The sequence below is a fragment of the Coloeus monedula genome (genome assembly GCF_965178545.1).
Source record: "Coloeus monedula genome assembly, chromosome: 20".
NCBI classification, from domain to species: Eukaryota; Metazoa; Chordata; class Aves; order Passeriformes; family Corvidae; genus Coloeus; species Coloeus monedula.
The window spans coordinates 5,419,552-5,433,857 of NC_138800.1; the positions used below are offsets into that span (position 1 = coordinate 5,419,552).

Consider the following 14,306-nt stretch of genomic DNA (forward strand, 5'->3'; position numbering starts at 1 on the left):
TACATTGTTTAAAGATTTAAAGAGTTAATATTCTACTTGAAAGGGCATGTTATTCACTCTTAAATCCTCTGGTACTATGATGGTTAAACTTACTAGTTTTGGTACAGAAGTCTGGTTTATAATTTTATAATAAAGTTGAAATGTGATTTAGTTAACTTTGTTTCTGACTGTTACAAGCAGACAGAGCTACTGCTGAACCTCAGCCAGAAGTTGGGATCCCAGGTGTTTAAATGTTGTTATTGGGGGGGTACAGTACCTGACAACTCAAATGACCTTGGCACCACAGCCAAGAGTTCCATGGAGCTGATGGTCTGTTTTCCTGAACAAGAAGAGAAGAACCTGTGGAAAATAAGTCCTGACAGCAAAGGAGAAGCTGCTTCAGTTTTATTTCTTTATCTATAAAAATACCCAAACTTTAAAAACCCAAGGAGACTAAACCAGCACCTGGATAAGGGCAATGGTCTACAGAATGGGCAGGAAAAGGGGATTCAGCAGTGACATTTCTTCAGAGTTTTTAAAATTCATTCCATAGGGTTGCTCCGGCTCTCTGTAGCTACCTCTGAGGGTATTTCCTGTCTAACCACATCTGCCAGAAGGAATCTCCCCTTTCCTTCCACCTCCCTATTCCCAGCTGTTCCTGTGCCAGCACTGCCCCCTCTGCTAGCACGGGGCCAGCAGCCTGCGCTTGCGGATGCATTCCCAGATCCACCTGGCAGTCACCCGCTGGGCACCGGGATTGGCATCGATGTCCCCAAGCACGTGGGTGGCTGAGGCCGTGTCGAACTCCGGCACCAGGTCCCCGTCGTAGGCGATGAAGTAGCGGCGGATTCTGGCAAAGTCCTTCACGGAGGGGGCCAGGTACAGCTTCACCCCCGTGAAAATGTCCAGCAGCGGCTGCTATGGGGGGAAGGAGAAGCAGAGCTTGGGCAAAACATTCCTTGGAATGGAGCTGGACAGACAACAACTGCCCCAGCGTCCTCCCACCCCGCCGTGGGTGCCTGCCAGCTGGCTGTACCTTTTTTCCGTTGTCCTCCATCTCCGATGCTTTTCTCTTCTCCCCTCGTTTCTCCTCAGCTTTCTGAGGGGATCCAATGACTCCTCTGCTCTCTAAAAACAAAAACTTGGCTCATGCGTGTGCTCTGTCCAGCTACTTGGTTGTGTTTTAATGTGGGGGGAGAGTAAAGAGTAGAAGGGGAAAGTTTCCTCCCCTCTTTCAGGAAAATTCATGAATTACATTTTTTCTACTGGAAATGGTGTGGGGCAGCCTCCTGCCCCCATTCCCAGGCTGCTGCTGCCACCTGCCCTCTGCTGTCACCCCTCTGTGCTGTGTGAAACGGCTCAGCAATCTGCTTCATGTTCCAGCTCAATTCACCTGGAAACCACCTCCAGCCACATGTCCCTTTATACACATGAATTCCATCCAAATAAAATCAAACACTCATGGCCAACACTGTCTGAGCAAAGGGCTGTGACCTGCAGGAGTGGGAGCAGCGAACACCAACCTGAACAGCATCATCAGAGCTGTTGCCATCCATCTTTTCCCAATCCCTGGACATCTCAGAGCTGTGCTACTCAATTCATACTGGGCCAAGCCAAGGATCTGAACAGCTTTGCCCAAGATCCCTGAGATCCATGTGCAAGGTGGGATCATCAAGCCTCTGACAGAAGGCAAGGACCCAGAGGACACAGGCCCAGGCTTCTCTCCTGAAAGCACCATCTTACCTTCTGCCTTCTGGGCTTTTGCAGGGGACTTGCTTGGGGGACTCTTAATACTGCTGTGAGGTGTGGAAGACCTGGAATTCCCATCATTCTCTCCACTGCTGCCAGCTGTGGACTCATCTTCCTCTCCAGCCACCACACTGAAATCAGCCTTCTCCTTGGAGAGCTGGTACAGCTCCTGCCCAGCAGAAAGACAGCACTGATCATGTGTGACACGACACAAACTGGGATGCAGAGACTGCTCTGGATTTTTCCCCCCTGAAGTGTTTGCTCAGATGCTTTTTCTTCCTGCACCTCTGCAGTCATTTTCCTGTCAGCTCTGCCCCAGCATTCCACCCTTCTGTCTGGCATTAAGGGAAGCCACACAGGGAGGAACAAAAGCCGCATCCACATCATCTGCCACAGAGCAAGACAGCCCCATTCACCAGAGCCTGAAGAGTGAGCAGTGCCCAGTGCTCAGAGCCCATCTGCAGAGGGGTTTGTTCCTCTCTCCTCCCCAACAGGCCCCAGGGGGCTGCGTCACTCCCACTTTCCATGGCACAAGCAGCCCTGGCAGCTGCTGCCAGCCCCAAACTGCAGCAACTCCCCTGAGCACAGAGCTGTCCCCCACTGCTGGGGCTGGCACTGGGCCCCTTCCCTCAGCACAGGAGGGTGAAGGGGTGGCTGCAGCCCAGGGGGCCTGGCTCGTGCCACTTGGCCCCTGTGCCCCAGGACACCCACAGGCACATCCCAAATGCCTCTCCCAAACTCAGCAACTGACAGGAAACCGAGTGACCATGGAGGGAATAAAGGTCACTCTGAGGAAGGCAATTCCTCATCCTGGCACAAGAGCTGACAGAACCAATTGCCAGCACAGACTTTCCTCACAGGGCACAACACCACAACAGCTCAAGGGACCTGAGAGGCCTCCACAGCAGAACAACCCAGCTCGAGCCTGGCATGAAGGGAGAATGGAAGGTGCCATTGCAGGCAGCAGCCAGCAGGTGCCTTCACTGCATGCCCTGCTGTGTGATTTGTCTCTGAAGCACAGACTGGAGCCAGAACGAGCTCTCCCCGTGCTGTGGGGCCCTGTGCTGACCCACCTTGAGCTGCTGCAGGTTGGTGGCTGTCTGCCAGTCCTTGTCGTCGCGGATGCGGGTGCAGCGCGGGAAGCGGATGGAGATCCCGTCCGCAGTGTGAGCCTCGGCCTTGGAGAACTCGGCCCCGGTGATCTCCCACACGGGGGCTTTCTAAACACAGCAGGGAGGAAGCCACGTCACATTCCCCTGCTCTCTCAGGAGGCAGCTCCAAAGTGTCTCAGCCCCGCTCACACCCCACCCCAGCACGGTTCCACATACACAGACTGCCCTTCCTGGTCACCTTCATTAGAAAAAGCTCATTTTTCACTAAGCCAGAGATCCTTCACTAACACAAAATGCCAATTTCTAAGTAACACCTCCTGTTTCAGGATACATGGCACAGACCATACTGACACATTCCCTACAACAACAGCAACTTTTGGGTTGCAGTTGTGCTTCAACCATTTGAAGTCGGATTTCTCATGTATCTCAAATTTAAAGTAAGCTCACTTCTGGAAGGGATTTAATGCACAAGAATATTTCCCAAAACTGCTGCAGGTGTGATTTCTTCATGAAGCTCTTAGCCTCAAATGCACCTGCAAGATTGAGAGATAAAAACTTGTGCTTAATTTCCCGTTCCAAGTATGAAGATTAATTTTGTAACAGAGACAACTTCTAAGTTGTCCTAAAGGATTTATAGAAGATTCCAGAATAAGGGCTGGGAAATGCTAAATGATTATGAGAGCACTCACCTTTGGATCTGGGACAATGAAGTCTGGGTAGTAGATTTTGTTAATTTTTAGCCACCTTGGAATTTTACTAGGATCCTATTAATTCAAAGCACAAAATTAAAATTTTTGACACTTATCATCATATATAAACCTAATTCTACAAAAAAAGCTGTTGAAACTCAACCTAGAAGTAGATCACCATAGAAGAATTACATTGCCTTTGCATGGATGAAACTTGCACTGATCTGCAGCAGTTTCTCTCATCTAGAAAATCACAAATATTACCTGAAACAGCCCTCACTTCCTGTCATTCTGTGGGTGAAACAAGAACAGTTGCTCCAATTGTGATTCATGTAAAACTACAGATTTTTTTTTTAAACTTCTACAACTTTGATGCAAATGGCCTTCAGGATGTCAAGGTAATTTTAAAATTCAGCTCTTTGTTTATTTGTCCAGTCTTGAAAAGCAAGGTAAGCAATTTACAGAAATCTTAACTCCAACCCCAGGTTATGGAGCCACCAGACCAGAGTCTGACTGAGCACTTCCCTCCCACAGCCCCATCTAGTGACTGCCTTTGCCAATCACAACGTGCCCAAAAATCCAGATAAAAAATTGCTATCTTCCCAAGGAAACTTTGCCCTAGCAGGAAACAGATGGTGCCTGGCTTCCCACTCAGTGTCTGGGTACAGATCCCAGGCAGTGCCTCATGCAGGAGCTGGCTGCACTCACACCTCACTTGTGGGAAATGGTTGATGTGCTTTAACTCTGATTCATTCCTGGCAGGGCACTTCCACCCTGCAGTGAAGCAGCACCTCAAGGGCAGCTCAGCCCTTGGCTCTCCCCTCTCACCTTGCTGATCTTCACCATGTCCAGCTCTGTCTGCAGACGTGCCAGGGTGGCGTCATCGTGGCCACCGGAGCACTTGGTCACAGTGCACCACTTCTCGCTCTTGGGGTCGTAGCAGCCCATGAGGAAGATGGACATCATCCCACCTGCACAGGGACAGCAGGGGCTCACACCTTCTACAGGACAAGCCAAAACCCTTTTCCATCTTTGGGAGCCAAAGGGGCCTGGGCTGGTGTGGAGCATCAGCTCCACTCAAAGCTGAACAGAGCCTCTGCACTGTGCAACAGCCCAGCCCAACACCTCCAGCTCTGCTGTGCCAACAGCCCACAGCAAACCCACAGCCCAGCACATGATGGGCTGCAGCAGGCAATCCCTGCTCCAGCCACTCTCCTTCTGGAGGCCTGCAACAGGAATACCTTGGGAGTTCCCTGAACAAACAGATCTGTGCCTTAAGCCAGCTCCAGACCTACCTTTACTGCCTTGTCCATAGAAAGCCCCCAGCACCACCAGGTCAGCTGTGTCAGCCATCGCCCCCTCATTGAGATAATCCTTCTTCACCTTCAGCCAGTGACGTTTCCCTGGTTCATAACTACCCTGTGCAAAGCAAGGCAGAACCCCTCAGAGAGATCCCCTGGTGGTAGCAGCACCTCACACAGCCCTGGCCTTTACCCAGCTCAGCAGCTCCTGAGCACAGAAGGAGGAGCAGCTTAGACTGGATGGCAGCATTGAGAGGAACCCAGAGATGTTTCAAGAATGCTCAGGGTGTGATTCTGTCTCAGAGCTGGTTCTGCTGTTATTCCCCAATTCCCAGCTTACACCAGTAAAGAGTGAATGTGAACTTGCCTTGACATCTTTCAGCACCAGCCCTTCCAGCCCCTCCCGGATGACTCGGGTGATCATGTCTGCCAGGTCTGAAGCTTTCTGGAAAGGAGAGGGATCATGGTTAGCTCAGGACTGTAAAAAGGGCTGAGGTCTGCAGGCTTTTTGTTTGGAGCAGTGGTGCACTAAACCCAAAGCAACTGCAGAGAGATGAACAGGTAGTTTCACAACAGCTCTCCAAAGAGGATCCTGTACACGTTCTCTTTGCTGCACATTCAGTGACCAAGCTGGGAACATGTCCCCAGAAGAAAAGGTTTGTCTAGTTAAAAAGTACCCCCCAGAGATGTGGCTGCCCCACTGACTGTGTCCCAGTATGTCCCAGATCAGATTTTCTCAGCCAGCAGCGCCAGCTTCCTTCTCTATCCAGCTGCCTTGGGACCTATGAACCTTCTTCTGCCCAGGATGTCCAAGCATTCTCCACCAAAGCCAAAGTGCTACAGAAATCAGTAGCAATGGGGAAAAATAATGGGACATCAGGCTTGTGCATAAGCAAAGGAAAAGCACAGCATGCTGCTGCCTAAAGGCAGCTTTTAGCAGCCAGGGTGGCTCAGGCTGTGTGGCACTTGAAGCTGCCAGTTTGGGAAGTGGCAGCAGTCTGGCTCCCTTCAACCACACTGCAGTCACAGCTCTGCACTGCACAGACTGAGTGACAACAGGCTTTAGCTCCTCCTAACAGTGTCAGAGTGACAATGGCTGGAAAATCATTAACAAGCCAAAAAACTTGAGGTATGCAAGTTAAGATTATGCTGAAGGGGTTGGAGCCAGCACAAGATGGGAATACAGAACTGGCTCAGGAAGTCTTGCACACAGAGCAGAAGCAGAACCATTTTTCCAGGGTGAATTTGCAGACTTAAATCATTAAAAAAAAGCCAAGTGGTGAAGGAGCAGGGTTAGGGTTGTAAGGGCACCCTGGACTCACTGTGACGTGTTTCATCTCCGAGAACAGGATCCGGTTGGGGATTTCCACCATGTTGTCGTGGAGGAACTTGCGCCGCTCACACAGGGGCCTAGAGCAGGGCATGGACAGTGAGGGACAAGCAGCAATCCCAACAGCAACACTGAGAAAAAGCTCTTTAAGTCATTCAATGATTCATCCCAGAGAGTTCCAGAGAGGACAACTCGTTCTTACTTTCCTCCAGGAAGTGACAGAACAGAAATTCCACGTTAATTGTGTGTTTAGGGGACATGAGCAGCTGAGATGCAGCTAATCCCAATATTTGGGCGAGCAAGAGGAGCTCCACAGTAAAACTCCTTGGCACAGCAAGATCCCTCCCAGGCAGCCCTGATTTTACAGTGAGTGGCCAGTCTGACAGCCCAGGTGAACTGGTTTCTCTGCACTGGTGGAGTTTTCCAGCCAGTTTATCCTGGGAAACCAGCCCAGCCACTCTCCCCTGCCAGACACACCTGTCCATCAGGCTGATGTCATTGAAGTAGATGCAGTCAAACACAAACAGGCAAACGTTGGCATCTTGGAAAGCAGCTTTCTGAAACACAATGAACATCAATCCAGAGAATTCTGCAGGCACAGCAAACAATTTTAGAAAAGCAATAAAAACAAAAGGATGGATTTTTCTCTCTATAATGTTTTAGGTATGATAAGCTTAGGCCTCTTCTACAAGTATTCTGAGAATTAAGATTTACATTGAATGTGACAAAGCACAAGCTAAGAAGATAAAAAATGTTCATTTCCTAGGAATGGGAAATAATGCTAAAAATATTAATGACTTTGGGCAATGCAACATCTGTCACTACTGCTGCAAAAAACCCAACACATTTCTAGAGACAGCAGATTAATGGCTACTTTTAACTTAAGCAGTTATAGTTCAATTTTCATTTTCCTGTCCTCTTCCTCACCCCCATTCAGTCTAGACACAAGGACTACATAACTCTTATATGGAATAATCACTGCATCCCTGTGGTCTCCCAGGCTGCCATACATTGCTCAAGCCATGAGAAACAATGACAGAACTGCAAGATTTTCCAAAGATTTTTTAGTATTATTATGACCTTAATTTAAAATTAATATTTTAGTACTAATATTGTGAGATGAAGTTTTGTTAATGTGCTGCCAGTGGTCAGGTTAATATCCAATCTACTGTATTAGAGCAGTAGCTTTTCAATATCAGCCTTCTCAGGGATCTTTTTTTTCCCCCCAGATGCTCTAACAAGCACCAGAGCTCTGAAATGACGCTGTGATAATTAACAGAATGTGTTTAAATCAGCAAAATAACAGCCTTCAAACACAACAAAGCATTTTTAATTTTTTTTTTTACCTTGTGCACACCAAGAGTCCCAAAAGGAAGTGGCTTGCCAGTTTTATTGTCAATTAGGAGAACTTCTGAATCCAGGATCATACTTTGCCCACCAGGGAAAGCCTGGGGGATGAAGTCCTTAAAATGGGCTACCTTGGGAAAAGAAAAGAAAAATAACTGGCTGAAGAGAGGGATTCACTTAATGCTGGTGTTTTCTCCACAAGTATCTGAGGCACATGTGGCACATCTGCACTGCTCTGGTACCCACAGCAGTCTACAAATAGAAAAACGAGGCTTTAATAAACAGAACCAAGTCATCCAGCTGGCACCAAGGCTCCCAAAATGCAGTGCACAAAGAGGACTCTACAGCAGACAGATGAAAATTTGGTTCCAAGCTCTTAATGTGCATCAAAATTAAATGATCACAATGTTAAGTGTTGCTTTTCCAGATCCTACACATCTCCATAAATTACAAGTAAGTCTCCAAGGGAAGGAATCATCCTTGCCTATGAAAGAAACTATTGGGAATGCAGTGGGTGAGCTGGCACAAGGGATGAGGCAGTGCCCAGGTGCTTACTTTGTGGGGGAGCACAGGTTTGAGGCTCCTGCTGAAGTAGCTGAAGTGATCTCCGTTCTTGTGCACCTGCACGCGCTCGCCGTCGTACTTGATCTCGGCGTACATCCCGTTGGGACACTTCTTCATGGCATACTCGATGGACTTGCAGGCCTCAGCCTTGGGGACAGAGGATCCAGAACCCAGGTGATACATGGGAAATAAAGCTACTCCTCCCTAAGTTCATGAATGAGCTACAATGTGCAGCTAATCTCTGTTAGCAAGTCCAAGTTTTCCTTAATTACTCGCTCACTTAGAATCATCTGCATATGCCCAGATAATTACAGCTTTTCAGTGCTTATCCCCTCCAAATGCTTTAAAATGCACTGTGCCTTTTGTAGGAGTGTGCTCAGCCCAGAAGTAAATATTTAACTCTGCTTTGTTCACACAAAAAGCCTGACTTATTTGAATCTCTAATCCACTGGAAAGCTTAACACTACTTCCAGAGAAAGGATCAACTTCTGCAATGACAGCAAACAAATATAAAAGACTGAGAGCAAGACTGAAAGCAAGGCAAGGTTTCAGCTTGGCAGTGGCACTGAAGGTGCAAGTACTGAGTATACTGAATACTTGGCCTCGTGGAAGGAGATGCTTTCTGAACTGGCATTAAACACTGAGCCCTGCACAGTCAGCCCGTGCTGAACAAGCACTGACCCTTCCAGCTGGGGCTCTCTGCTCCCTGCCTGCCTGGCAGGAGGGGCCCCAACCTACCAGCATGGGCTGCACCGGGGTCATGAGCGAGGCCTGCACGCTCAGGGTCCTCTTCAGCCCCGGCGCCTTCTCGGCCTCCTGCTGGTTGTGCAGCACCCGCTCCACCACGTCCTGCAGGTTCCGCGAGGCCTTGAACGCCTCGTAGGCGTTGGGATCCAGAGCATCCAACCTGCAACCCATTGGGGAGGGGGGAACATTGATCAGCCCCAGGCCTGCTGCTGCCTCAGGAAATGAGCTTTTCTGGGTTTATTAAAGCACTTACACGTGCTTTGCTCCAGCATTCATTTTCAAGTCATGCTTAATTAGCCTGATGATGCATTTCAGGTCGTTGCCCGTACACCTGAAGAAGAGAAGATTCAGCAATGGTAGACATTGAACTGAACAGCTTTCCAGCTGAAAAGAAGGAACTGATCCAGGTCTCTTTAAAAAAAGGCCCTCCCTGTGTGGAGGGTTTAAACAAAACTGAGAACACACGTTACTAGTGACACCTCAGAGGCACAAGGGGATATCCAAAAGGCTTTCCAGCATCTTTATGCCAAAATTAGTTCTGCCTCGGTGTTGATGGACCTTCCAAAATTTACTTGATTAACACATCAAGAGTAGCTGATAGTAAAACCCTCAGCCTCAGAGCAAGAATTTTTGTCTAAAAGTCTTGAAGGCTTTCCCCAACATATTTAAGAACAACAACTTAATTAACAGCTAAACACCATTAGTGTATTTCTGTAAATTCACTCGTTTGGTACTGACTGAAGAGTCCTGACAGGCAGGGATGAAGTTCTCTGGCATGAACAAGAGCCATAAATATTCTCCATTGTTGTCAAGGGTGTCTCAATCACACCACTAACAGCAGCTTACAAATGCTAATTAATCAGTCTCTGTGGCTCATAATCAAGTTTTCACCTACTCCAGCTTGCAGAGAACCTCTCCCAGTGTTTGGGCAAACCTTCAGAGGCAGATTCCTGCCCTCACCTGCGACTGATCTGCTGCAGGACAGTCTGCTGGTCATCCTCCTTGGTGAGCTTGGACAGCTGGATTAGGAATTCATCGACCTCCTGGATGGTCAGGAGGCTCTTGGCTGCTGGAGGACAAGTCTTGCTCTGCTCGAAGAAGATCCGTATGGTCTCAGAAACATCTCCCTGTCTCCAAAAACAAAACCAGGGTGTGGATGAGAGGCATGGCCAGAGAATGGGGGTGCCACTGGGGATTCAGCATGGTTGCAGTGAGGATAAAGGACAGGAATGATGCTGGGATTGTGCAAAGAAATCAAACACTCAAGGAAGCTGCCACGACACATAAAGCTGCTCAGCTGTTTCATTTGCCAAAAAAGGTAATTAAGAGTACCAGCATCATCTCATGGCTCTATTTTTCACTGCTGCAGCAGCACAGACCCTTTATTTCCTCAAGATGAATCCACTTGTAAATCCAAGGATGTGGGACAGGCTAGTGATGTCACTAGAAGGCACTACATAGCAAGGCAATGAACAGAGATGAAAGAATTACCTTTATTATCTAATTCACCCCTTTTCTGCACCTTGCAGTGAATCAGAGGGTGCACAGTCAATCACCAACTCCTGTGCACAGGGACTCAGTGCACAGCTGAGCACTTGCAACTGTACCAACTTAATTGTATCAACCAACTGCAGCTGCCAGTGACAGGTCTGTTAATTGAATCCCAGGTTTTGATATGTGATGGTACAAAAGGAGTCACATAAATCAGTTCTGTAGGAATGTACCAGACAAAGGAGTTTAGACAAACAGATGCAGCCCACCTTGCCTAGAATTTTGGTCTTGCTTTCTAAAGCTTTGCAGGTGGATTCTTATCCTGCTTTCTGTTCAAGCATGATTTTCTACAGGTTCCAGATGGCAGAAAATGCTACAAAAACTGCTAAAGCCAAGGAAAACCAAAATAAATCACCAGCTCCCATTCTAACAGTCAAGCTAAGGAGTAAAAAAACCCAAACCATTATAGAATTCCCATAAGCAAAGGGCTGAACAGCAGGAATTAAGAGAGCTGCTGTCTGCACTCACCTGCTCCAGGTCCCGGACCATTTCTTCCTGGTTGCAGTTAAAAATCCTACTGAACAGCTTTACAATCTGCTTATCATTCAAGTTGTAAACTATTTTAATGACACCTGGTAACAGCAGCTTAATGGTCAAGTATACATCACCATGAAAACCATCTGGAAAAAAAAAAAAAAGTCACATTATGACTCTGATGATTTATTTTCATGTCCTGGCTCTGGTTTGTGCCCATTTGAATAACCCCGGGATAAAACCCACAGCTGGGGCTTCTGTTTGCTCCACATGAAAGGAGTTCTTAGGGGAAATACCCACAATTTGCCTCTAAATCTGATCCCAGCACTAAATTTGGCACCTACAACACGAGTGAGACATTTTTGTCTGAATTTGCTATTTAAAGAGGAGATCTCTTCTCAAAGATTATCTCCACAGTTCAGAAATCACCACAGCACAAGGCTGGGACCACACAACAATCAAATTTTAATTTCACCTTTCCTTTTGAACTCAGACTTTGAGGCTGATTGTGAGAGGGCTGAGAATGCCAAGCAGGAGCCATACCTCCTGCAGATCCCTTCCTGAGGAAGTCCTGGATGATCTGTGTTTTCACATTGTAGCTTGGCTTTTCAGCCACCATGGCACAGAGCTTCCGGAATTCCCGCAGCAGGCAGTCCTTGTGCTTGGGATCACACTTGGATGCAGACAGGCTGGACTTGTGGGCAGAGTTTGCAGGGGCATCTTCTGAATTCTTTGGCTTGGCTGCATCAAACACATCACAAGTTGCTTTTTTTTAACAATAAGGAGCAAATGTTGAAGTTACCTCTGCCTGGCAAGCTGGGAACAATCCCAGCGTGCTGGCAAAGCTTCAGAGCTAAAATTGATGACTTTTATAAAAACCTTCAAACTATTTTTACCCTTCACGTTACACCAGAATTTTCTGGACCTTAATTCTAACAGAAAAATAGGATTAAACCACAGTGTAAAGGAATTTCTCCTTCCAGATGCCTCTGTTTTATTTATTTGTTTATTTTTTTCTACTTTACAGGTTTTTGCCCTTCACAGCAAGATGTTTGCCTAAGGTAATTTCTAAAATGGGGGAATATGTCCCAATCCCCTTTTCTCTCCTAACACCAATCCCCTACAGGAGGTGATGCCTTTGGCTGTGTTGTGGCTCTGGGCAGTTTGGAGCTCCAGGTGGGTGTCAGGTCAGTCAGAGCTCACACAGGGACTGTCCTGCTGGCAGCTGCTCCTCAAGACAAGTTTTCCCTTCCATGAACACCCTAACTGGGAATCCCTCACCAGTTTTTCCTGGATTTTGAGCTCCACATGGGATAACTTTAGGCTATGCCTTCAGTTTGACTGGAATGAGCCAATGGATGCAGGCAGATGGAGTCAGGCTGACAATGTGGGGCATGGCAGAACCTTTGTTTCCTTGGGAATATTGGAAACTCCAAAATCTTTCAAGACTGACAGCCTAAGCAGGCATTGACACCTTCTGGCAAACCAGAATTTTAAAAAACTAAGACTAAATCACCTACAGAAAAAACCTGCTGATCTGAGGCAACCTCTGATGCTGAGATTAGAAGAAACTGATTTCCCAGAACCAGTTTCTTGATTCTTACCAGTGAATCCAGAGAATTTCTTTGGTGGATCTTTTGTGGTCAGCTGTCCTGTGGCAGTGAGCTTTGCCTGCACTATCACCTTTTTCTTCGGGGTACCTCCAGTCTTGGAATTGGCTTCTGGAAAGCAGAAAGGTTCAAAGAGGCAGTCAGGAATAATCTCATACATCCCTCAACATATTATGTATGCTAGAGAATAAGAAGCCTTAACAGAAATGAGAATTGAAGGAGAAAAAAAATGTTGATGGGTTTTTTTTTAGATAACAGAAGTTAAAAAAACATGTGATTTTTTTTAAAGATCACAGAAAAAGGTGAAAATGGAAAATAACTGATGCTTCCTCATGGGTTTTATTTGCTGTTGAATTAAATCACCTAGGCCTTGCCCACAATCAGTTGTGACAAATGAATTGAGGAGTACCACTGTAAAAGTGACCATTTCTTCCCTTTCCTACATGGCTGAGACAGGGATTGCAGCAGCACCACACACTTTGTCCCTAAGGCATACAAATCAATCCACGAGGATTTCACGGCAAAGGCACAGCTGGGTGACAACCTGTGGCATAACTTGAAAGCAAGGAGAAAAGCGACCCAGGCACTGCCTCGTGCCTCACCTGAGATGTACTTGTTGATTGTTTCCTTCTCCTCATCCTGCAGCTCTTCCCACCCCTCCAAGTCTGTGATGTCTTCGATTTTCTTGGTGGTGGCCCGGGCCTTGTCCAGCTTCTCAAACATGCACTTGACATGGTACCACTCCTTCATGTCCCCCCCGGACTCCGTGAAAGGATTGGGGACAATTTTCCCAATGCGCGCCATCCCCTTCACGATCTTCTCCTTGCACTTCTTGCAGCCCGCGGTGCCTCGCTTGGCATAGTCCACACAGTACCTCTGCTCTGCCATGTCCTCCGCAGCTGTGCGGGCTGAGCGCGGCCAGGCGCCCAAAAGCAGGGAGAGAGGAAACGCTCCGGCAGCGCCGCGCTGGTTTGTGGCTGGCAGGGAGACAGGCTGGAACAGCAGCTGGCACCAGTGGCCGGGCTTGACTCTGACACAGCAAGAGAAGGGTCTGGGCAAGGAGAGCTGTGGGCGAGGGCAGAACAGCGCTGTGCCCCTGCCGAGAGCGCGGGCAGCGTGTGACAGTGCCCTGCCGCCCGTGGGCATCCAGCCTGCGCTGCGGGTGCTGCGAGCGACAGAGGAGACACTGAGCACCCTCAGCGGTCCCAACCCTCACCCCCGGCCCGGCCCGCGCTCCCCTGCCCCACACCCCAACACCTCACGGCACCCTCCTCGCTCCCAGGCCCTCTCCCGCCCCGAGGCCGCTTTCCCGCCCTGCCCGTCCCGGGCCAGCCGCCGGCTCCCATCGCCGCCGCAGGCCCCAGGCCGCCCCCCCGCCGCTCACCGAGCTCCTCACGGTGCCGCCATCCCGCCCCCCGCTCCGTCCGGACCCCCAGGGCCCCCCCCCAGCCCCTCAGGCCGCGGCCGCCGCCGCCGCCGCCGCCGGGACACGAGCGCGCCCACCCGGCCTCCGTAGGGCCACGCGCGCCCGCGCACCGCGCCAGGCCCCGCCCCTTCCGGCCCGAACTGCGGCCAGGGGGGCGGGGCAAAGCCAGACCACGCCCCTCGCCCTGTCTCGCCCCGCCCCCTGCACGCGCCGGGAGCCGCTTCCCGCCTCGGGCGCGGCTGAGGCGGCACCGGGACAGCGCCTGAGGCGGTGCAGGGTCCGTGCCCCGGGGCGGCACCGGGACAGCGCCTGAGGCGGTGCAGGGTCCGTGCCCCGGGGCGGCACCGGGACAGCGCCTGAGGCGGTGCAGGGTCCGTGCCCCGGGGCGGCACCGGGACAGCGCCTGAGGCGGTGCAGGGTCCGTGCC

General features: G+C 49.4%; 1 protein-coding gene across 2 annotated transcripts; it reads right to left on the reverse strand.

Moving 5' to 3' along the window:
- Positions 1 to 367: 367 nt before the first annotated feature.
- Positions 368 to 13,856, reverse strand: LIG3 (DNA ligase 3). Of its 2 annotated transcripts, XM_082294454.1 has the most exons (20): positions 13,838 to 13,856; positions 13,056 to 13,618; positions 12,448 to 12,564; positions 11,387 to 11,584; positions 10,838 to 10,989; positions 9,779 to 9,945; positions 9,072 to 9,149; positions 8,810 to 8,978; positions 8,063 to 8,218; positions 7,507 to 7,638; positions 6,638 to 6,717; positions 6,153 to 6,240; positions 5,198 to 5,275; positions 4,825 to 4,948; positions 4,358 to 4,500; positions 3,530 to 3,604; positions 2,802 to 2,948; positions 1,723 to 1,897; positions 1,016 to 1,107; positions 368 to 897 (listed from the first exon to the last, which is right to left on the reverse strand). In XM_082294454.1, the coding sequence occupies exons 2-20, from the start codon at positions 13,597 to 13,599 to the stop codon at positions 661 to 663; spliced, it is 2,952 nt and encodes a 983-aa protein (XP_082150580.1). In that variant the 5' UTR covers positions 13,600 to 13,618; positions 13,838 to 13,856; the 3' UTR covers positions 368 to 660. The 2 variants fall into 2 exon arrangements, with proteins under 2 accessions (XP_082150580.1, XP_082150579.1); XM_082294453.1 differs by lacking the exon at positions 13,838 to 13,856 and having other exon boundaries at positions 13,056 to 13,659.
- Between the last annotated feature and the right edge of the window lie 450 nt (positions 13,857 to 14,306).